This window comes from Coturnix japonica, chromosome 1 (assembly GCF_001577835.2).
Source record: "Coturnix japonica isolate 7356 chromosome 1, Coturnix japonica 2.1, whole genome shotgun sequence".
Lineage (NCBI taxonomy): Eukaryota > Metazoa > Chordata > Aves > Galliformes > Phasianidae > Coturnix > Coturnix japonica.
This window is the reverse complement of record NC_029516.1, coordinates 26683387-26710242: the sequence shown is the minus strand read 5'-3', so window position 1 is coordinate 26710242 and position 26856 is coordinate 26683387. Positions and strand designations below refer to the sequence as shown.

General features: G+C 40.4%; 1 protein-coding gene across 1 annotated transcript; it reads left to right on the top strand.

The window, feature by feature from the left end:
- Window positions 1-916: 916 nt before the first annotated feature.
- Window positions 917-26496, top strand: YAF2 (YY1 associated factor 2). The gene is made up of 4 exons (XM_015854612.1): window positions 917-1120; window positions 1250-1375; window positions 21571-21723; window positions 24382-26496. Exons 1-4 carry the CDS (start codon window positions 1095-1097, stop codon window positions 24617-24619), a joined length of 543 nt encoding a protein of 180 aa, XP_015710098.1. The 5' UTR covers window positions 917-1094; the 3' UTR covers window positions 24620-26496.
- Window positions 26497-26856: the final 360 nt, after the last annotated feature.

Genomic DNA, 26856 nt, shown 5'->3' with positions numbered 1-26856 from the left:
ACGTTTTGTTCTCAAAACCCCGCCGTTCCTACGCAAAGGCGATGCAGCAAAACCAGCTGTGGTCACTGCGATGCTGACCACCTCATTGTCTGCTCGCACTCTGCCATCTACCTGTACCGAACCGCCTTTGTTACACACTCCGGACATGTGCTCTTTGTTCTGTTTGCGCAGCATCCTGCAAAATGGCACCCTGCCCTGTGCCCGGGGCTGCTGCGTGCGGAGATAGCGCAGGTACACGACCGCTGTGCGCCACAGCACACAGCACACAGCAGTGTTTGAAGCGCAGTACTGCACATGGATACAGGCAGCATCGTGGGGCGGACAGGCCGGGTCGCACCGGAGGTTTCTAAGCAGAACCCCACTTAGCGCTCGGTTGGTTCCGCACAGCTCGGCCTGCACGGTATCTTCGGGAGCAGAGCGAAGCAGGATTACCACGGGAAAAGCCCGTTCCTAAGGGCAGAGCTGCACGGGCTGTACAAACACCTCACCTCTCTCTCGGAGGCCGTACCCCGGGCTCAGCCCTTCTGCAGGCGGCCGAGGGCTGCTCTCCACACCGACTGACGGCGGCCCGGCCCCGCACAGCCGCGCTCTGCCCGGCAGCGGCCTCCGCCCCGCGCTGGGCCTCTGCGAGCCGAACGCCGCGGCCCCGTTCCCGTCAGCCGGACAATGGCCGCAGGACGCCCCGCCGCTGCCGGCCCCGGGCACGGCCGCGCCGCCTCCTCTCCCCTGTCGTCTCCTCTCGTCTCCTTTCCCCTCCCCTACGGCCGCCCCCAGCAGCCCCCGCGTTGCCCCGGTCCCGCCGCCTCCCGGCCCGCAGCGCCCGATCCCCGGCGCTCTCCAGCCGCGAACCTGCCGCCGTGCGCGGCCCGCCGGGCTCCGCGGCCTGCGGGCGGCCGCTGGTTGGCGGCGGGGGGACACGTGAGGGAGGAGGGGGCAGCGGCGGCGGCAGGAGTTTCCCCGACAGCTGGAGGTTGCGGCGGTGGCTCCTCCTCCGCGGGTCCCCGTTAGAGGCGAGAGACCCCCGCGCTCCTCCTTATTGACAAATACACAAAGGGCCGCGCCGGGGCCGGGCCGGGGACGCGTGTGGAGGCGGCATGGGAGACAAGAAGAGCCCGACCAGGTAGGGCAGCGCCGCCGCCTTCCCGGGGCCCGCTCGGGTGCGCGGGGCCGGCGGCGATGGCGCCCGGGGGGGGGGCCGGTGTCGGGCGGCGCGCCCCGACCGTGCCCCGCGTGTGCTGTGTCTCCGCAGGCCGAAGCGGCAGCCGAAACCCTCCTCGGACGAGGGCTACTGGGACTGCAGCGTCTGCACCTTCCGCAACAGCGCCGAGGCCTTCAAGTGCATGATGTGCGACGTGAGAAAGGGCACCTCCACACGGTGAGTCCCCGCCGGCGGCCCCCGGTTCGCGAGGCGGCGGCCCTGACGGTAGCGGGGCCGCGTTCGGCGGGGGGGGGAACCGGGCCGGGCCGGGGGGTTCCCTCCCCACAGCGATCCGTGCACCAGCGGCGTCCCACGAGGAGCTGCTCTATGCCAGCCGTCAGAAGGTGCACGGTGACCTACCTGCTCCCTGCCCCTCCTGACACCGGGCCAGCGGGGGCTTCACACGGCCAGCGGGAGTGCTGGCCGGGGAGAGCATTATTAAAGGATCCTTTGTTAGTGTATGGAGCTTATGGCTTAATGCTGTCAGCCGGAGAAGTTTGAGTGGCAATAAAAGTTGCGATCCTATGATGAGCAGCAATTGCGTTTTAGATAGCATTCATAACAGCGCTGAATGTGACTCGCAGCAAACGTTACACATTTGTAAGTGCAGATGCGTGGTGAGAATGATGCGTCTCTATTTCTGAAGTTGATTTCCTGGAGTTCTGCGAACTGGAGCATGTGTCGGAAGTGCTCATAACTTCAGCTTCGAATATGTATATGTGTATATCATAAATAAGGCAATCAGTGAGGTAAATGTGCCGAGAGGAATTGCATCTGTCACATACAGCGTGCTTTCCAGCGATAAGTGTGGCGTTCTGTTGTATCGCAGGTAGATGTGCTCCAGCTGGTCACGTTCAGCAAAATAAAGGGATGATTGTAAGTTTGGGAAGGCAGCACGGCTGGAGGCTGCAGCCATCCTCAGCCTCCGGCCAGTCTGATAGACAAAGTGACTTCAGATTCCACTGATCCTGAAACTCAGTTGATGAAAGCACTAAGACGAAACAAACAATCAAGCAGGTCCTGAGATACCTGTGTCACCATTGCTTTTTTCCCCCTCCTTCTTGAATACTTTATAGGTTTTGGACTGTGACATAAATTGAACGTATTTTAGGAACGATTATTTTTTCTTTCCTCTTTCTCCCTCACAGCGTTGTGATATGCAGAGTTTTAGCTGATACCGTCATTTTTATTTCTCTGCTTAAACTCTGAAGTGATGGGGTTTGTGGATGTCATTTTCCCATTCAGTTTAAATGGGTCATGTTTTCATGTAGGTGCAAAGTCTGGGGTTATCAGATAGATGTTGGGGGGTGGGGTGGGCTCGAATGGGCAGTTTTAGGTCCAGCTCTGAGCTGAGATGTGAGCTGGTGAGTAGACCTTTGTATCTATGGAGAGAAGAATCCTTAGGGTGCCAAGGAGACACAAAAGGCTGTTTGGGTGGATTGATTGATTGATTGATTTAAAGGAAATGAAGTCCAAGGCACCAAATTGGGGCCCTATTAAACCATTTAGTCGTACCACCCTTAGAATTAGACATTTTTGTTGGCGTTGTTCACAGTCACAATACCGTGCAGTTCTGATGGCACTGGGAATGTTGGGGGATTTTTTTGTCTTCCATTTTGAATCTTAATGTTTGTATGTATGAAGCCGATGCCTCAGCACAGTTCTTAAGTGTGCATTGGTTCTTACTTCCAAATTCCTGCTTTTTTCTTCTTTAAATCAATGAAATCTATGTCTACTAGACATAGTAGCCCCTATGTGATGTAAGCAGTGATGTAAAGCACCTTTTTTTAGTTCAGAGAAATCTGTTTCTTTGTGATGAACTGTTTGATGTCTGCTTCTGAGTGTTAAAATTCTCTAAATGTGAACAGATTTGCAGATAGAGAACCAGGCAATCACAGTCAAGTGAAATGCTTTTGAAGGCCACTGCAAATTAGGTTAAGTTGATTGTAACTCGCGTGTTTTTATGCTAATTGTGTACAATTAATTTCACAGAATCTTACTCAGGTGCAAATTTAGAGTCAGATTTATGTGTGTTTTTACTGTTGAACCATTTTCCTCTCTCCAGAAGAATAACCTTTGATGCTAAGGGCAACATATGGATTATGAACTTTAAAACTGGTGGCGTTGTTAAGGGTAGTGGGAATAATTCTTACGACTCCTCAGTCATATTTTATTATACTTCTGGAGGGAGCTCTCAGTCATGGACTTGAATTAACTTGTTCCATGGTAGTGTCACCGTGGATGATTAAACCAGGTTGTTCTTGGACAGGAGACATCCAAGAGAAATCCTGGATGCAGCAAGAAGGGACATAACAGACTCCCAAGGTGGCACTGTTTTCTTTGGGTTTATAATGAACCAGTGCCCAGCATGGAGCCAGTTAGATGTGCTGTGAGTCAGGTGGGAAGCTGACATCCCATCTGCCGGTTGGAAATCCCTGTGTGTTTTGCTGTTTGCTCGACTGAAGACCTAAATTTTCCTGTAGACATGGCTTTCTTATTTACTTTCTAGACTAAATTGTTCTGTATCGTTGCTTGGGTACTGATAAATTACTGTGTTCCTCTTGATAGGAGGCTGTGCTGAGTATAGTAATTTTCTATATATGACCTTTAAAACATTTTGAAGTCTTTCTAGGTGAAAGATGTTGTACAAATGTAAGGAACCTGGAGATGTAATAATCCTTCATTTCTTGGACAAATCTCCTGCTGAAGTTCATTAGAGGTATGAGTAAGGAGAGCTGAATAGAACCTGAACACGCTGTGTTGCAGAGGGAACTGGTAACCGTCTCTATATTTAGGTTGCTTAATAGTTTCCATGAAAAAGAATTTGTATGATCTCTTTGTGAAGCCCTATTGTTTGCAGAAGCCATTGAAGTTTGGCAGGAGGAAGAGTCCTCAGGCTAAATAAGTGGTTTGATTTCTCTGCCCCATGAAATTAAGTTTTCCTGAGACATAAACACTTGAAAATCATCATTTCCCTTCTGTCACTTGTGTTGTACAGAAAAGTAAAGTAATTGCTGGAGCACTGAGAAAGCCCAAACCCTCTGCAAAAGCACCAGCAGCGATGATAGTGTGCTGAAAAGCCAGAAATGAATTATTTGGCTCCCAAGGAGGAGGTTGGGGTTGCTGAGTTTGGTCCAGCCCTTGAAACTGCTGCTTTCTCAAAAGAAAGCTGCTTTAGTGGGCATGCTACCATCCCATTTCCTTCTGTGCTTGATGGCACCATCTGAAACAGGTGCACTCCAGTACTGGTTAAGCTTCAAGAACTGGGCCGGGTCCTCAGACAAACCTTATTGCAGCAAGTGTTAGCTCCTGGTTTGTCTGTTCTCCAGTAAGGTGGTCTTTGTGTTTGTTTTTCTTGCCAGTTACATGGTTAGTCCTTGTTATTTAGGCATGTTGCAAGCTACCAAAGGTATAGAATTCCCAGTCTTGCTGTGATGGAGCACTTGAGAGGATTGGCATTCTCTGTAAGGGGATGTACATCTCGTGCCTTCTAGGAGGCTGAAATACCTCTCCATCACATCTCTGCTCCTTCTTTCTCGTATCCTCTTAATGCATTTGTTACTCAGTGGCAGCACGCAGATCAAAAATTACCTGTCATACTGCTTTCCTTAGTTTGATTCCTATGCATGTGTACTGTGGTCTGGTCTCTACTTACACGATCCCATTCTTTCTTCTGTGCCGTGACAAACTGCTTGTCCATTCAGTGTAAAGGACAGACATCCAGGGGAATGTGAGGAGAGCCACGGGAGGAACTGCAAATCTGCCTTTTTAACCTTTGAAATGCTCAATGTGATACTTTGCTGCGTACATGAAGGAAAACAGAGGAGTAGGGAACATGATCAGTTTTCCCTTTCTGAACTAGATAGAATTGTGTGATTTTTTTTCTTTTTAATTAGGAAAAAGAGCAGACTACCAGGGGATATTTTTACTAATTGCATTCCCCATGCTACTAAAAGGAGAAGGATCGCTGTACAAAGATGTAGCTACTTATTGCTTGTTATGCTTTTATTCCGTTTTGTTTTTAAAGCTTTGGGTTCAGTAAAACTTCACAGCCTTAGCTATGAATTGGTGAGTCTAGCACACCGTTCTGAAGTATTCTTCTTTTGATGAGGAGAAGGAGAGAGAATAAGGAGATAAAAGAGGCACAAGTGACTTCTGTGGAGTGAATTTTTTTCCTAGATATTCTCCTGTGATACACACGTTGGTCCAGCCGCTATATACATCATGTACGTAAAATAACCTCTGAAATTTGCAGCCAGAATGAAGTCATCTCAGGTCAAGGTGAATTTCTGTGGAATCAGGATGCCTGCATTTAACGCCTTGTGCTACTGAAGCGGGGACATATATAACAGCTGAATAGGGCATGGCTTCCATGTCCTGAGCTCTATTGATCTCCCTTACTGAATCGTTTTCTCAGCCTAACGTACAAAAAGCCAGCTTTAAATCACGGCAGACAAAAGAGTTAATCTGAGATAGAAGGAACTCGAATGCCATCTTTGTATGCTTTCTTGATATTTGTTCGTGCTCCTTCATTGTGCCTTAGAGTGTGACCATTCAGTACGTGCATTTTCCGTGTCTGACAGCCTCCTAACTATGAGATACAGGTCTTTACTTGAAGCTGTCACGAGTTTGTTTTACGCCTTGAGAAGCATAAATAAAGTGCTTAATTTTTCAACTTGGATATCAAGGTCGTTTTTCTTCGGAAAATATGTGCAATTTGTTTAGTCATGTACCATCTGGATGTTTATAAGCACAAATCAGTTACATTTAACCAAATCTGCTATTTGTATTTCTGTTGAAATGCCGTGCTGCTGAGGACAGGGAATTGGTACTTATCTGGTGGATCTGGTTTAACATGTCTGTTTTACAACAGCTTGTTAAGGACTCTCTCCTCTGCCTTCCAGCATGCAGCCTCTGTGTGTACGCGCATGCGCGTGTCAGGGGAAGGTTGTGAAGGAGAAAAAGAGGAAGAACCGCCTGTCGTGCTGATTTTACAGATACACAACTGAATCGGGCTTAAACTGGAGAGCATTTCGTTACTGGTGGTGGTGTGAGAAGAAAATAGTTGCAGGAGTAAAGCAAGTGGTCCTGTATAATCCATGCTTTACTGAGCTCTGTATTACAAGTCCTGTATTTTAGCTTGAATACAAGGACAAGCATGAGTAAATATTTCTCTTTTATTTTGTAGATAGCAATGAAATTATCTGGTCGTTCTGGGTTTCAGTTCTTATTTTTAAGAAGAGTCTTTGAAAGGAACCTTTGGAATTCTTTAGGAATTTATTTAGAAATGATTTTCCTTGAAAAATATGTTTTGTTTCTTCATATAAAGCAATGAAGTAATTTTTATTGATTGGAGTGGCTCTTTTAAATGCACTTCATGGGCATCGCTTGCATGAGGAATAGACAGTGTAATGGACAGCTGAAAAAATAATATGTTTTTGACAGAGTACATGAGCTGTCACTTCTGTTATACTTAGGGCTTTTTTATTTCTTCCTTCCCATTTCTAAAGGAGTCTTCTCAGAACGAAACAAACAGTGTTTCATGTGGTGTGTAATCATGATGATCAGAGGGCTGGAGCCCCTCTCCTATGAAAACAAGCTGAGGGGGCTGGGCTTGTTCTAACTGGAGAAGGCTCCGGGGAGACCTGATAGTTGCCTTCCAGTACTTGAAAGGAGCTTATAAGCAGGAGGGAAGTGAGCTTTTTACATGGGTAGATAGTGACAGGACACGGGTAAACAATTTCAAACTAAAAGAAGGGAGAGTTAGATTAGATGTCAGGGGAAATTTTTTCACAGAGAGGTGGTGAGGCACTGTCATAGTCTGCCCCTGAGAGGCTGTGGGTGCCCCATCCCTGAAGATGTTCAAGGCCAGGTTGGATGGGGCCCTGGACGGCTTGATCTGGTAGGTGGCAACCAGCCCCTGGGAGCTGGGTGATCTTTGAGGTCTCTTCCAACCGAAGCCATTCTGTGATTCTGTATTAGGCTAAGACCGAGTAGAGCCTGTTTCATGTAACTTTGACAGTTAATTTAAACCTAATTTAGTTGTTTTTTCTTTCATGATACTGAAAATGATAGTTATATGACAGGTCATCTTTGGTCAGAAATGTAGGTTACTATTATTGTGTGTCTTTTATGCTTATATACTTGATATAATTTAATGTTTAACAGAAGAAGATCTATGCCTTTATGTAAACTATCTCTCTCTCCTATGACAGTTAATTTCAGAGCTCTTGGACAGGAGGAGAAACTTACTAAAAATTTTCCAGATCTCAGCTCTCAGAATGGAGTTAGCAGACGACTTCCAGAAGGCTACCTTGGTTCATGGGCTCCAGATCACAGTTAAGAATGGCTTGTTCAGCTCAATTGCATGAAAGCCAAGAAGAATAGACTAGTGATTGTCTTCCACAGTTACTAAAGTAGTAAAAACTCTGAAAAAGTTTAGGTTCATTTTAAGGATAGTTCTAAGAAGGCTAATATGTCTCTTAGTAATCATTTGGCTTATCCATGTTGCTCTCGGAGTATAGGATGGAAATGATCTGTGAGCTAGACCCTTTCACTGAACTGGAAGAGGATCAGTAAACCTGGGCAACCTGTTTTTTGTTATATTTTTGTCCTAATAGGTCTCCAGTAAAGGAGATTAACCAAACAGCTTATTTCTAGTGCTTTTTTACCTCTCATGTTTCTCTGGATTCCTGACCTTTCTGTTCAGTAAGATAAGTTGATTTGTACTTCTCCTGTTCCCAATGAATTTCCCAGTGTATTTCTAGTTCTTTGCTTATTAAGTTATGGTTTCCCTGTTCGCTCATTTGCTCTTGCCAAGTCTTTCTCAGACAAACAAGATTGTGGCAAACCTTTCAGATAAGTAACAGTTTTCTTCTGTTTATATCATGATTGTCTTTCTTTATTCTTTAGTTATGATGCCTGTCTCTTACTGTGGCAGCACAGATCGATGACAGACCTTCTAGTTTAAGGCTTAGTTGGATTATTTCTTTCCAAATATCCACTAAGTTATGAAGCTTGGTATTGGTTCTTCCGTATTTTCTGTTATTCATTATCATGATCTTGGCTTATCTGTGCTTTGTGATGTGTTTGATCTGCTGTTTTCCTGTCCTGTCCTATCGCATTCTTTATAGAGTAGTTTGCTTCATATGCAGTTGTGGGTCTTGTGGTGCTTTATGTGGTCTTGCTTGTGATTTCATTATTTTGATTTTTGATTTGTCTTAACTCAGAATGGGTTTGGCAAATGATTCCCGGCACCTTTCAGTCTGATGCTGTTTGCTTCCTCTGTTCCTTATTCCCTTGCCCAAATCCTGGTTAAGTAAATAGTTTACCTATGGAACCTTAGTACAAATGCTGTCCTACGTCTGCAATTGGTGGTTGAGAACTATTAAAAACAAAACTGATTTTGAAGTTCCTTCTGGACAGTCACAGTCTGGCTGGAGTGACAGAATGTATTTTTGGTAGCACTGCAAATCAAGACTCAAGGTTGTATGGTGCTTCTCTTCTAGTCACACAGACAATTAGTCTGTTAGAGAAACTAGTGTTTCAAGCCATTTGGCTTTATCCTTCCTTTGCTCCTAGCTGTTAAAAAATTTTCTTCTAGTACCGTTTTGAAATTTGAGTTAGGCTGAGTCATTTGTTATTTCCTGCATTTTTATTTACCAGTCTTGTGACTTCTCTTTCCCTTTTTTTGGCTCAATTTGATTTCAAGAGTGCATTTCATTAGATGTTGTTGACTGCCACATATAACGTTTAGTAGCCTGATCTGTTTCTTATTCTAATTTGTACTCCTATCCCCTTATTTAATTTGGTTATATGAAATTAATCTTCCCTGTGGAGACTGAAGAGAAGAAGCCTTTCAGCTTTCTGCTGTTTTCTTTCTTTCCATGTTTGATAATGGATATACTATTTCCTTTCCATTTTCATGAGGAAATACTTTCCTTTTGAGTGTGAGGGATGTGTGCTCTGCTATGTTTGGTTGGTTGGTTGTGGGTTGTTTATTTGTTTGTTTTTTAATTACTAGTTGAAATGTCATTTTTGGTTTTAGGGCCATCATTGATATTCTTGCTTAGTGTGTCTTTTCTAGTAAAAATAATTAACTGTCTTGGTCTGAAGGATACTGGCATCTGAATAAATACTTTCAATAAGACTAAATACATGAAGAAAGAAGTCTTGCTGGTAAAAAGAAAACTCATGAATCACTTGCAAAGTGGTCAGAAGTTGCATTTTCTGACCCATAGCTTCTTGTAACCATTTATCCTTTACTGCTGAGACTGTCTCTGTGCTTATTCCTGTTCAATAAAACTCAATTCACATCCCTGTACCTCTCATCTTGAAAGTCATGTTAGGATAGTATGCTTCACAGAAGAATTTCTTGTAGCATCAAATGTCTTCTCTTCTGGGCTGGTACAGCCAAGCAAAAAAAAAAAAAAAAAAAAAAAAGAAAAAAAGAAAATACTTTGAATTTAGGCTAGTGGGATAAAATATTAAGTGTTCATTGTACGTGTGTTCATACAGTAGCTTATAGTGATTTAAGTGGGACAGGGAGATCCTGAAAATGATCTGTTCTCTCTGATGTGCATTCCACTGATACGGGCTGTGTTGATGTAGAGCAGGCTTGAACTCAGAGTTCAGCTGCAGAATGTTGTTGGAAGGCTTTTGTCTGGCAAACCTTCCATCAGAGGTCAGACTGAAGACTACAAGATATAACCTTGAAGCCTGCTACGAGTTTTTTCTTCATTTTTTATTTTTTTGGAAGTCAGGGAAAAAAATAAAAATGAACAGTGGAAACTTTTCCCATCCTTATGTGCTGAAACTGGATTGGGACTCATCTTTAAGCTTTTCTATAATGCTTGAATATGTGATATCTGAATGGCGTAATTCAAATGATAATGCAGACAATAAGTACAGGAATACGGTTGAGTTGCCATCCCTGGATGTGTTTAAGAGCCATTTGGATGTGGTGCTCAGGGATATGATTTAGCAAAGGGTTGTTAGTGTTAGGGTGCTATTGTTAGGCTGCTGTTGGACTTGATCTTCAAGATCTTTTCCAACCTGGGTAATTCTATGATCTATGCTCAGTAGAAACAAAGTTTCCGCTGAAATGAGTGAATGAGCAAAGGCTTTAAAATTCATTTTATAAATAAAGTTCCCGAGTCCAAAAGCAGGAAACAGTTGGTTTAACGCATACACTGAAAGTTGTTTTGTACAAATGTCATTGAATTCTGTGGTTAGTATCGCGAGCTGGAATTTCTGTCATTAGGTAAGAAAGGAAAAAGGCAAGGACTGATGATTATGGCCTTATTTTCTGTTAATATGCATCTTTCCTGAAGAACGTGGCTTGGTTTTAGGGGAAGTGCATAGCATAGTTGCTTCCCCTCCATAAGATGGATATCTCTGTGGGGCTGGCTCTGAGTGGAGGAAGTGCGTAGAATGCTCCAGCCCGCTGGAAAGATCAGACACGCCCATGGTGTAGAACAAATAAGATGGATCAGAAACAAGCTCCTTCCTGCTTGGTCACAGACATAGTTGTGCCAAGTACTGACCCTGTTTTGTGCAACATCAGCATGTCCCATGTTTTGAGTGTGGTTTTTTTGCATGGGTACAAGAAGCATCACAGTTTCTACAGAAAGGGAATGGATGAGCAGCCTGGTGAATCCAGTGCTTTGTGGGGTTGGAAAATGTGAGTGAGAGGTCCGTTCCCTACATGTCCCAACGATCTAGGGGCCTAAAAGACCTTACCTGCCACTTTCTTTGCAGACTCATAGATACTGCTTCCCCAGGGGATGTTGTTAAGGAAATTGAGCTTCTACATCACACGTTGTCATCTAGGAAACACAAATTGGTTGATACCCATATGTTTCTCAAATGGGATATTTTCAGTGTAGCTATCACTTGTGCCGAATGTCAGTAAACCACGGTTTGTAGCATATGGGAAAGAATTTCTAATGCATGTGAGAGGTTGAAGCCTAAAAACTGCTTTCTGGGAAAAAAAAACCCAAACCCACAAACATTTGATGGCTGACTTAGAAAGTATCCATGAAGACAAATATGGGCTTTCTAAAGGTCTTGATATGAATATTTCTTCCGAGGGCAGACGGTTGTGCAGTGTACTGGTTGTCTTCAGGAGACTTGCTGGCCTCATCTGTTAAATGTCAGATGGAAAATAGGGCATTCCCTTTAAGGGAATGATTAAATAGGGACACTGCCTCAAGGGGTAGTTTTCTGCACATTTATACAGTGACTGATAAAACCATATGGGTCTTGTAAGTCTATTCTAATTGAATCAGCTTTTATTGAAAGATAGAATTGCTAGAAATGCACTGAATGGATGAATTCCAAGTAAATGATTCACATGGTAAAACAGCTAGGAATTTGAAAGTGCTGGAAATCTCAGCTGTCTGGAAGTTACAGTTCAAATATATATAGTATGTGTAGAAATTACATTGTACTCTGTAATCTGCAGATGGATCTGCATTATGTTTTCCCATGCAGACCACTAGTTCCATTGTTTACACGGTCATAATTATTCATTTGTCTTATTATGAGAGGCAGTGTTCTGTACTGCGAACACTGTAGGACATGTCAGAAGCCACGGTAATGAGAAAAAATAATTTTGGGTGACAAAGTGAGTTATCGACATTGAAGATGCATTTAATCACGAGCTACTTCAGTGTTGAAATAAACACTGGCTTCTCACAAGATGACTTGGTGTGGTGATTAGCATGAGCATATTCCTGTGGCACAGCGAGCTAAACATCTTTTAATCTCATGCTTTTTATTCTGCAAATAGCTTCATAGAGTGCTGATGACTGGAGGGTGAGCTGATCTGTATCAATCCAAGGGCTGCTTCTCCTGCTAGTAATGTAGTTTAATTGCTAGCGACTATTGTATCTGCAGTACAGGATACAGTTATAGGAAATACTTTTTGCTTTTCGTAATGCGATTTTAACTGCTGAAAATGTAAAGTGGCATCATTACATGCACTGCTAGCTTCTGCATAGACCACAGGTAGCGTTATCTAATTGGCTGTAGTGTTTGCAGTGCTGCTCAGCATACACAGCATTTCTGAATCTTTGCCTTTTGTTTTGAGTAATACCACCAATTCATTTATGCAGCAATGAACCCTCTCCCATCTCCTTCTTGGTAGTAGGTGGTAAGTTGTCATCTGCACATGATTGATTATGGAAAACTGCCATGGCAGTGGGACACAAATTTGTTCTGGGTATTTAGTGAAGTAGAAAAAGTAGTTCCCTTACTTCTGGAATATTGTGTAGTCAGTATTTTGGGGGGACTTGGAAGCCCTTGTGGCCCAAGGTTCTACTAAGAGAGCTTGCAGAGTAGACATGGCGGTCAGTTAAAAGATAAATGTGATGTATAAAGTAATTTTTTTGTGTGTGTGTGTGTGTATTCAACCTAGAAAAAATAAAATATTACTTAGAAAATTGCCTTGTGGAAGAAAATAAAGTCTCAGACCTTTGTAGCTACTAATGTGTGGATGTGGAAGAATGTATTAAAAGCCGGCCTGTGTTTTGTATATGGAAACGTGCAGCAGTTCTGTTTAGTTGGTTGGGAATGAGTGTTTTGCATTTGACAGAAACAAGTCAGTTCTCCCCTTCTGAAAAACATTTCTGGCTATGCTGCTTTAAGTGTTTATTGTCAAACTAGTACTTGAAAAATTAATCATCTTATAGAGGCAGGAGAGATCAATAAAGAACATAAAGTTAATGACCTTTATTCATCTCATCTGCACTGCCAGACTGTGTGTCCTTACACCTCACTGATGTGGTTTGTGCATAAGCTGGAGAAAATGGCTTAAAATATAAGGCTGAGAACTTCCACCTTCTCACATAAAGTTTTTGAAGATTCTACCATTTGGTATGTGTTAAATGCAGTTCAATTGTTGTTCATTGTCTGCATTATTACGTAAGGACAATTACTGCAATGATGTAATGCATGTTTGTATGTTTTGTTTCGACTGATTCTCTGTATATTACAGGGAACCTAAGTAACAGCAAGTTATGACTAAATTTAATTTAGATCCATTTATTCTGTCAAAGCTGTTGGAAACTCAAGAGGTGTAGATGCAAGAATCTCTGGCCATATTGTAACATGTTTTGCAGAAACTGTTGTGAAGAAGAGTAAAAACATACCTGAGGAAGTGCCAAAGTTCATTGCCTGATATTTGCGGTGTAGCTGATTATCAGTGTACGAGGGTGGATGGAGGAGTTTAACTGAATTACAGAGAATTCAGCAGCTGGTGGGAGGAAAGGTAGTTTATTTCTTAGTACCTTCTGCTTCAGAAAGGTGCTGTATTACTTGCTACAGAAAACCGGATTCTAAAACATGTACATATCTCGTTTTGGAGACATTTAGACTTTCTGGCGCCTGAACCTGCATTGTTGGTCTGTGGTGGAAAAGTCACGTTCTAAAGCTGCCGGTTGTAACCTGTCCTCTGATCTTCAGAGTTAAGGGAAGCTTTCTGAGCTGTATTACAAAGTTACAGTTAGAATGTTGCATAATTAATGTCATTCACCTCAGCACAGGAAAGACATGGAGGTACTGGAGCAGGTCCAGAGAAGGGCAACGAAGCTCATGAAGGGCTTGGAGAATCAACCCTATGAGGAGAGGCTGAGGGAGCTGGGGCTGTTTAGTCTGGGGAAAAGGAGGCTGAGGGGAGACCTTATCACCCTCTTCCAGTACCTGAAAGGTGCTTACAGTGAGAGTGGGGCAGGTCTCTTCTCACTAGTGACAAGTGACAGGATGAGGGAAATGGCCACAAGTTGTGCCAGGTCAAGTTCAGGTTGGATATTAGGAAGAACTTCTTTACAGAAAGGGTAGTTAGGTACTGGAATAGGCTCCCCAGGGAGGTGGTTGAATCGCCATCCCTGGTTGTGCTTAAGAGCCGTTTGGATGTGGTGCTCAGGGATATGATTTAGTGGAGGGTTTTTAGAGTTAGGGTACTATGGTTAGGCTGCGGTTGGACTTGATGATCTTCAAGGTCTTTTCCAACCTGGGTAATTCTATGATTCTATGATTTTGAAAAGGGGAAGTAAGTTTGTCATACTGTAGTACTGCTGCAGTATTTAACTAAGGATGTGCACTCTAGATGTTGCTTAAACTGATGCCGTAAGAATCGCTCAAGACATTCATACCTAAGTGAAGATACTCTCCTAATAATATACATTACGTGAGCACTTTTTCACCTAGGAAATTTACTTGAAACCACTTTCTCATATCCTCACTTTTGTCTGAGTGTTCGAAAAGTTGTTTACTGTAAAATAACTCTTCAGGCATCTTCCAGCTGACTCTGGCAGTGCATCTGCTTACCCCAGAGGTTAGGAATAACTTCTAATTTTTAAATTAATTACTCTAATTACTATGTTAAGATATATTTGAGAATTTGGACCTGAGTAGTGAGAGAAATGAGGACATGCAGGGAAGGAGATTTGACTAGGGACTAGCAAGAATATGGTGATTAAGTAGGGAGTATGCAAAGATAAGCTTTTCTTGAGATTTCAGTAATGACTGTGAACTAGAAAAATGGAGATTAGAGTATTACAGTGGATATCAGATTTCTATTAGCTTCTTGAGACATTAATATTCAGGATAGATGTGAGTGGAAAATGATCTTCAAATAAATTATAAGATATTTAAAGCCTGTACGTTTGTATTGAGGAATTATTCATTCTAGTAATGAAAGAATGGGGTAGGATTTGAATTGTTTGACTTAGTTCTCAACAAGATTTTAATACACTTGAATGTATTCTACTTAGACTTTTGAAAGACATGCATGATACAAACATCAGCGGAACAAGATTCTTACTGGGCTCTGGCTAAACACAACCTTGTTGCCAACAGCAATTTTGTTTAGTTTACAACAGCATCTTATGAACTGAGTTTCTTAAAATTGAATAGACACCATAATGGTTTTTTTTTTCGTGTTCAAGAAGATGAGTTATTTATGAAAAAAAAAACCCAACAAACAAGCTGTCTAATATTAGCTCTTCTGGAGCTTGTCTTTTATGTTTGATGACAGTTCTGGGAAGTGCTGAGAGGGCGATCTGAAGCCTTCTGAAGTGCACGGCTCTGTGGAATGAAATTACGTGCGGTTCTTGGCGAGCTGAGCCAACAGATCTGGTATTGTCTTGCAGATGCAGTCTAGAAACTCTTGTGCAAATGCTCTAAATTATCTGGCTTTTGTTGTTTTTTTAAGGTATTTTTTGCAGAATCATAGTTTTGAACTAGCTGGGATGTGAATCTTGCAACATCTTTGTGAAATCATTTGTAAAATGGCATTTGGGAAGGGATGTTTGTGAAATGTTTGGTTAGGTGTCTTAACAGTAAGATTTGATACCCCAAATTGAAAAGAGACAGAGGAGACTGAAATAATCATCACTTGTCTGGTTTTCTTTGTGTTGCCCAGGGATGAGGAAAATGTAGTACAGGATATAAAACTGAAGATGCTGAGTGATTAAGAATACTGAATACAACAGCTATGTGCAGTTCTCTGTACAAATATGTGAAATGTATTCAGGATGCTGTACCAGAAGCAGTATGTCATGTGCTTTTAGTATATGAAATTGTACCTTTTCCAAGAATGTACTGACTTACGTGATGTAAAATATGTTTGTTGTTAGCAAATGGGTTGCACGCTGAAAAATATGGTTGTTGGAAATGGCCTCACATACCATTTGCACTTGCGTGTAAAGCACAGAACCTGGCTATTTCTTTACCCCCTGTCAATGTCTTCATAAAGGCTGAAGCGTTGAGGAAGAGATGGCTGAACTTAGTCTATTCTAAGACCTGTTCTCCTTTAACAGGGATTATTCTTTTTTATTCCAGTGGCAATGTGCTACAAAATGCAGACAAGTAAAGATTTTCAGCCTACATCCTGTCATAAGATTTAAACTCGTTATTAAATTCTAAGAGATTTGAAGACTGGAAAACCCCAGACATGTTAACAAGGCGCTTCTGAAATCCTCACTGGATGAGGGAATAGCAAAGCCTAGTGGAGGAGGAGCACCCATAGAATGATTGAAATTAGAATTCCACTAGGAAAAAAAAAAAAAGTTGAGTATCTTAACTCAGCTTAGTCAGAATCACACAGAAGTCCCACAGTAGCAGATGAAAAGGAGATTATCAGGTCTGCAGGGCACTAGGGAGAGACGAATGGAGTTGTTTTCATAGTGATGACAATCTAGATTAACTTCTAGGTGAACAAGTACACAGAAGTCCCGTACTTTTGATAGGAAGTGAGGAATTTTTAATTTGGTGCAGAGTGAACCTAGTAGAGTTTGAGAGCAACCTCTAAAAGCTTGTGCTTCAAAAAGGGAGACAGACCCATGGAAGGAGGTGAGTTGTGGAAGGGAGGACAGTGAGATACAATTAAAGTGGGAGTAGTTTCTCTGTGCTTCTGCTAATGAATAGCTGTAGGGCTAGCAATACCACTCTCCCATGATGGAATATTGTGAGGGCTAATATATTAAAGATTGAGACCCTCTGATTGCACAGAATGTCAGCTGAGATGGATGGCTGTGATGGTAGGAAGTTCATGCTAAAGGATGATCCATAGGACACATTTTATATGGAATTCACAGGACAGCAGATCTGTCAAAGGAAGAAACAAGCGGTGTAATTATACACAAATGAAAGACAAGCTTCTGTGACAAAAGCAAAGATGAGTGCTTGAACAAATATTTCTGGCTATCCGTGTCATCTGAATTAAGGTATGACAAAGGAGAATCTGAATAAGCTTCTAAATGCAGCATAAGATGGAAGGAAAAATAAAAGGATTATTAATCAAATAGAAAGTGGAGGTATTGTCATGATGATGCTGTTATAGCCATATTTCTTTGTAATTGCCAGAAAGGTATAGCTTGAGGAAGGCTGTTTTTCAAATGGGCTTCCTTCTCAAGTAGTAAGCAAAGAAAAATGTAGGATACAGGAAAACTGGTGCTGATATGAGGAAGTGTTGAACTTCTATTTGTAGCTAGGAATGGGTATTTCTAGGTTAGATATTTTTTCCTAGAAGCTGGCAGAGCTTTTTCCATTATGCTCTACCTGAAGATATTTCATTGGGAACCCCTGGATTGACTTCTAGAGTTCCTGCTACCTTTGTCAGACTTATGACAAGCTTTCTGGGCTTAATCCATAGCACATCAACATACGTGTGTTTATACTACATCTTTTAGAACAAAACTTTTCCAAGAAGACATCACAAGGAGAATGTGTGTGTAGCGTGTGTAACGGCCAAAGTATTTATTTCCTGTGATGGTCCCATTCTGTTACCAATCAACATTGCAAGAGTTTGACTGAAGATAATTTGTCTAAGTAGATTAGTTACTGCTTGTAAGGCCTTTTGGCAATAATTCATTCTTGAAAAACTCTGGAGAATGAAATTTGGGGCATTAATTGACTAAGGTTACTGGTTTCCAAGCCAGTTCTGCTGTGCCTTACTGGTGAGGCAGAGCAGATTGCAGAACTGTGCGTGAAGCTGATGTCCGGAAACGTGCTGGATTCCTGGCTTGAGTCTGTGCTAAGAGCCTTCAGGCAGGCTGTGACCAAGAGGCAGATAATCTGGAAATTCTCTTCAACTTGGAAGCCCTTGTCCAGTCCTCCCAAATCACCTGAAAGTGAAGAATACTTTAAGAATAATGTGGATTTTCTTTTCTTTTTTTTTTTTTTTTTTTTTTTTTTAGGACAGGATTCTGTAATCAGGGGTTATGCAAAATGAGTGAGGGTTCTTGCTCCAGATATTTCTAAGCTCTCTTTCTTGAGGGATGAATCTGCTGTCTTGAACAAAAGGTCAGAGCCTCCCTGCAGGGAAGAGAAGTTCATATAAATGGTACTGCTTAAGGATTAGAGGTACCTTCAAATACAACCTCTTTAAGTCTCTGAAACGTGTCTTTTTTAAAAACTTGTTTATTTATTTTAAGAAGATCTTTTCTAGTGGGGGAACAAAGATCGAAAGTTATGGGAAGTGTGGATTGCCATGTAGAAATTCTACATAAGAACAGGTGAGAGCTTTGAAGAAAAACCACAGGTTTTGTTCTGCTCAGGAGTGAAACATATCCTGGGAATAAAAATATGGTAGTAGATATTACTGATAAATCTGAACGCTCAAAGTCTTCTGTTGAATAAATGATTCTTGGTGTGTACCAGTTACCTGCTGTGTGTGGTGGCATGAACATCTCATCTGTCCATGAACCAAACACCGACCGCTACTAAACTGGGCAGCTACAACATAACAACATGCTGTAGCAATAGCACTTCACAGGCAGTTCTTTCTTGCTATAGAGGATGGGCTAAGATATGAATAGCTTTATAGGAAAGCAGGGAGTAAGATGAATTTGAAAGCTGAACTGTATTGTCAGGCAAATAAACTGGGCTAGAATATTGCTGTAGTTGTTAGAGGAAAAATGTGGAGAGTAAACTGACCGAAGCTCAACAGCAGACAAATGACTGGTTTAATGTGTGGTATTCTAAAAACCTGTAGGTACATTGTGCACATAGCACTTTTGCTTTACACAATAGATAATTTGCCTCTCGGGACAGAATAAGCTTCCAGCAAGGGCTTTTTGTCTGATTTGGAATCAGGAGATGGATGGATCTGAGAAGAGGAAAGAGAATGAAAGGACCGTATTAGTATGGATCCAGGTCATCTCTTGAAGGCCGTCTTTCAGCTTGATTGAAAGCTGAGGTTGGCAGCATTTCCAAAATTCCATTCTGTTAATGGTGAAAATTAAAACTTCTAATACGTTTGTAGTCGTAAAATATGCAAAGCGTAGGAGATACAGCTTGAAGAAAGAGTGTGTATTTGCATAGGTCCTATATGATATATTCTTTAGAATACCCAAACTCTCTATAGATGTTAGTGCACTTTTTCCACAACAGGGTGGAAAGGTGTATATATATGAGTTCAACAATGAGATATAATTATACCATCTAACTTTCCACATGGAATTTTCTATGTTCTGAGCACTGGGAGAACAGATGTACTAGTTCTGTGTGAACTAGTTCAAGTCCAGCGTGACTCACACTGAATTAAAGCTGCTCTGTAGGACTGTTGATGTCTGTGCTGTTCTGTTTAATTTGATGGGCTCTATTTGTTCAGGTTGTGCAGCACCAAATGGAGCAGTCTTCACCTGGCCCTGTACTCAGGGCTGTGTGGGAACTGCTGGAGATGCAGGTAGATATGGGGTTGGTTCATGGAAAAACAGTCACAGTTTGCCCACTCTAGAGCTACATTGACTGAGAAGTACCTCAGGTCTGTGTATGCCTCTGTTGATGAGTGCTCCACATACAACAGCCAAAGTGAATTATTAGGTAAAAATGCACTGTTTTGAGGGGCTGGCCATATATCTAAACAAACAAGGTGGATTGTAGTTATGAAGGCTTTTGCCTGCGGTTTTGGATTGTTCACTTGCGAAGTTGTTCCCCGTGGGAGAGGCAAAAACGTGATAATCTTAATACAGAAGTTTATAGAGCTTCTTTATAAAAGCCAGTTTGCTCACGTGCTCTTGAACATGCTCAAAAAGCAAATTACCATAAATATATTGATAGTTTAAAAGGCAGACTTAGCACTTAGCTGCAGCAGCCTATTACAAGGAGTCTTAACTGTTTTTGAAATCCAGTAATTGAAATCGTTGTATTTTGGCAAATTATCAAAATCAATTTCCTGTTACAGGAATAGATTTTCATATATTTGACTTCTCTGCAAGAAACTCTTTCTCAGTGTAAGTTCTTTCATGTTTGAATGACACGGTTGAGCTACAGCTAAATCACAAACAGTTCTGTTGGTTAGAAATTCCATGAGCGGTGAGGTTACTTTCTGAAGCCTGTGTGCCTTGTGGTGCTCAGCTGCAGTTCAGTGGCCCCTCTTTGAGTACCTAAGGAGGGGGAAGGGAGGGTAGGAACCTTAAAAGACTAAATCACTGCTGGGAGATGTGAATTTCTTCCTTTAATTAGTCATTTAATTTTTTTTATTACAGTTTTTTGTCTTAGTCGACTTCTGTTCTTTGTGGCAAAGATCTTCTTTTTAGTTTTTTTTTTCTCTCTGTGTCATTTTATGGTATTAAGCACCAGATAAATGAACTTCTATACTGAATTTCCCAACTGTACCCTAACAGAAATATTGTATGTAGGTTGCTCTCAAAGTAATGCCTTCTATTTATCTCCATGGAAAGTGCAACAGACACAAAGTGCACAATAACACTATGTGGTAGAGCAAATTCTCAGCTACTTCTCAGCTAATTCTCAGATTTTGGCCTCAATACAGTGGGAGTTTTTCAAGGTACCCCTTACAGTACTCACCTGTACTCACCTGAAAAGCATACACTCTTATGTTTGCCAGCTGATATAAGCTGGGTTTTTGTTAGTAAGTAATCCATTGCTCATCTTTTTCTTTCTGTGAGTTAGTGTGGACTTAGTTTATGAGTGTGTATTTACTTGAATTCTAAGAACTGGAGTGTTTCTCTTTGGGTTAGAATTTTCATGTTCAAGAAACCAGTGTTGTGTGTCCTGTTGGAATGTGGTCAGATGCTTCTGGTGTCAGCTTTTAGAGTATATGTGTTCTAACAGCTATATTCTGTTAGTACTGCGGTACATTTTTCTTTGATTTCTGTGAAGAACTTGATAAAAAAATACACAGCAAGATTTGTCATTGCCTTCAGGGAGTTTGTTCGAGTTAAAACACCAGAGTTCTACTCTGCAAGGTCAACAGTGGGTTCAGCTGTGATACCTGAAAGGTCATCTTTTTCCTTTTTGAGATATGGATCGTGTGCTTCAGTGCTGTAGTATGCTTAAAATGTACTCTCTCTTTATTTGAGGAGACTGGCAGCAGGTGATGAAGTATTCTTCCAGAAAGCTTTGTGGTTTGGAGCTCATTCCATGCAAATCTGTATATAGCACTTAGGAGAAAAGAACACATTGTAAATTCTGGTCTCCAAAACCTTAAGAAACAAAACCAAAACAAAGCAAACCTCAACAGCCGTATTCACAGAATCACAGAATTGTAGGGGTTGGAAGGGACCTCTAGAGATCATCGAGTCCAACCCCCCTGCCAAAGCAGGCTCCCTACACCACGTCGCACAGGTCGGCGTCCAGGTGGGTCTTGAATATCTCCAGAGTAGGAGACTCCACCACCTGTTTTCATTGGTAATGATAACAAATCAAAAGGTCACAATGGGTTTAATTTTGATACGCTATTTTAATGAAGTACTCCCAGCTATATATGTATTATTTTTTTGTTGGTGGTGTTTTGTTTTTTAATTGAGTGTTAATGTTACTGTCATATAGAAAGCTGTAGACTACTGTTGTAAAGCTTAAGCTTAATGTTTATATACGTACATTGTATATATGTGTGCACACAGGAAACCTCGACCCGTCTCTCAGCTGGTTGCACAGCAGGTTCCTCAGCAATTTGTGCCCCCTACACAGTCAAAGAAAGAGAAAAAAGACAAAGTAGAAAAGGAAAAAAGTGAAAAGGAAACAACGAGCAAAAAGAACAGTCATAAGAAAACCAGGTAAAAACTTTTTAAATACAACTTTTGCTGTATTGGGAAAACGTAATTGGGAAAGAAAATAAGAATAAAATAATGTAGTGTGGTTTTACTGCTTTGTGAGTCCTGTGGCATAGTCTTCCAACAATAATGCTAAATATTTGAAGTTTCAATGTTGTAGAATGCCTATTCTGCGCAAGGAAAAGTTGCAGTTTGTTTTTTTAACCAGGAGATGGAGACTGGCTTAATAATTTAGGAAGAGTTGGATATCTTCATTAAGGGATTCAACTGTGTTTGTCACACCACATAAAATTGTAGTTACACAAAACATGATTGCTAGGCTCAGGAAAAGAGAGGGATCTGGAGGGACTAATTATCATGCAGAATATTGCTGGGAGAGGCAGAAAGAGCAGAGAAGAAATGGGGGTAAAAGCAGATGGGGAAGAGAAATGGAGGGACCACATTGCAAGAGAGTGGGAAGGTGACATAGTTACAAATTGATTTTGAAAGTCTGAACTGGGGTAGAAATTAATGTGACAGGGTAAAATGGGTGTATTACCTAGTGATAAAAATCCCACTGCTACATTTGGGGTGCTGAATGAAAGTCTTGGACTTTTGGAATAGAAATTATTACACATTACAGTACAAGGAGGCCACTGTAAAAGCCTCGTTCTTGACCAGAAGAAAGGTCCAAACAGGGAAACAAAGGCAGCAAATCCAGCCCCTAAACCATCACAGCCTAAGCATTACATTATTGCAGCAGAAATGTGGTGCCAGAAAGCTCAGCAGTATACAAGACGTGTAGTCTAATCAAAAGTAGGAGGAACTATTGATTGCTTTTGGAAGCATTCCAGAATAGTCCAGCCAAGGAAGATCCTTCGGGATTAGTTATGCAGAGAAGTAGCAGATGCTTCTCTTGTGCCTGAAATAGGATCATCAGGATCAGAAGCAGGGAGAGATTTTGAGTCAGTCTTTAAAATAGTTACTGTTAGGATTAAGGAGGCTGAGATTTTCCAGCAGGAAGAATGCATTTACATTTTTCTCTAATACTCAGATGTATTGTCTGTCTTACCACATGCAATTGAAGCACTTCAGTTAAGAAATACCTAACATTAAAATAGTATTTATTAAGCTAATTAAATATTATAAATGGAAATAATCATTATTGGATTGCAGTAGTACATTAAAAATGCAAAAGGGAGGCAGGGAAAAAGAGAAAACACTTAAATAAGTAAAAAATCTTGGATGAAATACTGGTATTGAGAATTGCATTAAGAATGGCTATTGGAAAAAATACTTAAGCACTTCAAACAATTTTTCACAGATTTGATTCACTGGATACAAATGCTAAGTTAGTTTAAATAGATTCCTTCAATATCCTTTTGGGAAGAAAATATCCTTTTCTCATTGCCTGAAAACTTGTATATTGTTGCTGGAAACAATCATAAAATCTGAATGCACACTGAATATGATTAATAAGCTTCAGGCATAGCACTTACGCAGGTTGATAATGCTGAACTTTTCTCTCTGTTCCCTTGCTACAGAGCAGCAGCTTTTCAGTTCTTTTAGATTCTTCAGGCACACTACTTTAGCCCCAGGGGAACAAGATGTCAAATCCTTGCTCTATTCTAGTGGAGGAAAAGCAGGAGGTGTTTCATCTGAAGTTGCTGGGAACCAATTCTACTTCAAACAGAATCATGTGATAGGGTAAAGGTTAGGACTTTGCTGTTAGCACACCTGCTAACGTATGATGTCATATGAATTTATTTTATTGCAGCTTGAGCTGGTGAAAGCTGTGGAGTCAGTTAAGTGCATAAAGCCGTGCTATTCAAAATTGCTTGTATAAATTCACCTGTCTCACGACAGTTTGCCATGGTAGTCAAAGGAATATTGTGAATTTAAAGTCCTTTATGCTCACCGCTAGCAAAAATGTGATGGCAGAATATCAGTCAGAGTTCTTTTATGATTCGTCATGTTGTGAAAATCAAACAAATGAAAGAATAGATGAAGAGACTTAATTTATCTGTGCTATATGATTACTGAGCTCTTTGCATATCTTAAATCACAGCATGTGTTAGGGATGTCAGAATTACTCTGTGAAGGGCAGCATAAATACTGCACTAGCAATCTTAGTGAGATTTTAAAATGAAATACAGCTGCTTCCCTTTTGGAACATGGAACTTGTAGCTAAAACTGCATTGTTGAATTCAGGAGGCACAAGTGAGCTTTTTGGACACCAACATCCTCATTATTGAACACCGTTTCCTACCTAGAATTGTTGCTTAAGGCCGCTGCAGGGACACATCCTTCCCTGGGTCAGATTTTTAACAACTTCTAGCCACAGTAAGGAAAACCATAATTAAATAATAGTTTAAATAAAAATAAATGAATTGCATATGTGAAGGTTTGTATTGTAACACAGTTAAAATATTCACATGCTAAATTTTCATATGATCTTAATTGAAGGTGGAAAAGTTGCTATTGTCACCTATTTTAAACTTATGGGAAATACTCCACCACAATCACTTGTGCTACATTGTCATCTTATGTATTACACGTTCCACAAAGCAGCATTACGCAGATGTTACTTTTATGTTCTCCAGAGCTCCTAGTAAGAGGGAGAAAGACAAGATAATGAGATGGTGTGTGTGTTTCTAATATGATTCATTATGCTTTATTTAGGCCACGATTGAAAAATGTGGATCGAAGTAGTGCTCAGCACTTGGAAGTTACCGTTGGAGATCTGACAGTCATAATTACAGACTTTAAGGAGAAAACTAAGTCACCACCTGCTTCCAGTGCTGCTTCTGCAGATCAACACAGTCAGAGCGGCTCTAGCTCTGATAACACAGAGAGGGGAATGTCCAGGTCATCTTCACCCAGAGGAGAAGCATCGTCACTGAATGGGGAATCTCATTAAAGTTTATTTCCTCCAGTTTCTTTAGTCTCTTCTCTTTAAAACATGCAAATACATAACTTCTGCCACCCGTTACCACATTTTCATGACAGATTATCCATGCACAATTGGTATGTTTACTGAAACATAATTTATGCAGTTTAGAAAGAAGAAAAAAAAAAAGTGCAGTGGTAGAAATAATTTAAATGCAATCTAAAAATGCTTACGAAGCATTTTCAGACCAACTGTTTAATCTTTGTGTGTAAAGGTGCCATGAAAATGTGGTTTGAATGTTCATACACAGTGTTACTGGTAAGTCCATTTTCACTTTTAGTTTAGTGAATTCTAACAACTCTTGGAGTCTCTACTATTGGCATGTACTGAATTTAAATTTTTATAACATAGTTCAAGCTGCCTAAATATGTATTATCTGAGAATTGTGAAACATAGTTATATGTATGCAAGTCAAAGATCAACTTAATCAACTATTGCTGCAACAGAATTTTCATAATAATTATCTTAAAAACACCTGCTGGTACTTGGTGTGGTTAAATAGGAAAATGTTATTAAATAAAACATTTGTATGAATTTTTGCCAATGTTTGACACATTTTACTAGATTACTGTTAATGAATTATGTTAATGGTTTTACCAATATTTTTTCACACTTAAAACACTTATTGAAATGTTTACAAGCAAATACAAATACAAAAAAAAAACCATAGTAAATACATTCTGAACATCGATTGGTTGACGCTACAATTCAGGAGAAGTCACTGTCATTATACACTGGTATTCTACGTTGAACCTCAGATGACAGCATTTGGCAAAACTAACATTTGGAAATACAAAAGTTTGGTAAAGCTTTAAAAGTAACTGAAGTACAGGTTTTGTTTCTGCTTAGTGCTCTTCCCTTGCCCCAGACTGACCTAACGTTATATAATCAGGTACCATCTCATTACAGAAATACCAGATGTTGCACAAGAATAAAGAAATAACAATACTATTACTATATTTTTTTTTCTTTTAATTTTGGATCAACTTCTTTTTATTTTGATTTGGCCTACTAGAAAATACTATGTCATAAATGATGTATAAAAACCCCACAGTATCCTACTTTATGGCATAAACTGTCAATATTTTATGCACTTAGCAATAGACTGATACAGAGCAGAACTATTTACAGTCCCATCTGGTATTATGTAAAATTACCAATAAAATATTTTTGTGAATACAGATTTTTGCATTTTTGTTTACAGCCAATAAGTGTTTTGATATACACACATCCAATCCATGTATAGATTTAAATTATAGATTCAGGTTGAGTACAAAAGTCCATTTAGCTCCTTTCAGTGAGACAGTCCACTTACACTCCTGTGATTTTTCTTTACACTCCTGTGATTTTTCTTCTTTTTTAACATTCAAAATACGTAAGTTTAAGCCCATGTAAAAGTTGAATGGACCTTCTTGGTAGTGAATCCTAAATTATTCCCAACATGTCTTACATCTTCATAACAGCTAAAAGAATGGATTTTTGTAGCCCCTGACAGTTGTGATGTTTGGTGGTTTCTTGTAGTAATGTATTTTTCTGTTTTTAATGCAGTACTTCTACAGGCACAATAGTACTGTTCTATTTTGTAAGATGCTAGTTGTGAAATACAGTTAGTTGCATAAAATGAAAGTCTGATGTGATATCTGAGAACATACATACCTCATTCCTTGGTGTTGCTGTTTAAACTTTTTAGACATCAAATGTTAATTATAGGCTATTTCAGGTAGATAACTACTGAACTGTTTATTATGTATTCTGCTTTATCTTACTAAATAGGATGTCTGTTCATTGCAATTACTTGGCCAAATCTTAGTATCTGTTTAAAAAAAAAAAAAGAAAAAAGAAAAAAAGGAAAAAAAAAAAGAAAAAAAAACATTTCAAGGTTCTTAAATGTTTTTGGGGCTGGGCTGTTGTTCTGAATAACATATACTAGTTTTTAGAAAAAAAAATACATGCTTCTCAAATTTATTTTTTTATGTTTTATTTTTAGGTGGGACTATTTGCAGAATATACTGGTGTAATGGATTACAAGAGAGCAGAAACTGTTTAAAGTAAGCAGTTTAATGGCAGAATCGCATAGCAGGATGTCTCGTGAAATGTGTTTCTAGTTTAAGGTGTAATGAATGCTAACACATTTCAGTATTCCTTGCAAACAAATAATAATCTATCACCAGGAGTTCACTAAATGGGATATTTATTTTCTTTTAACA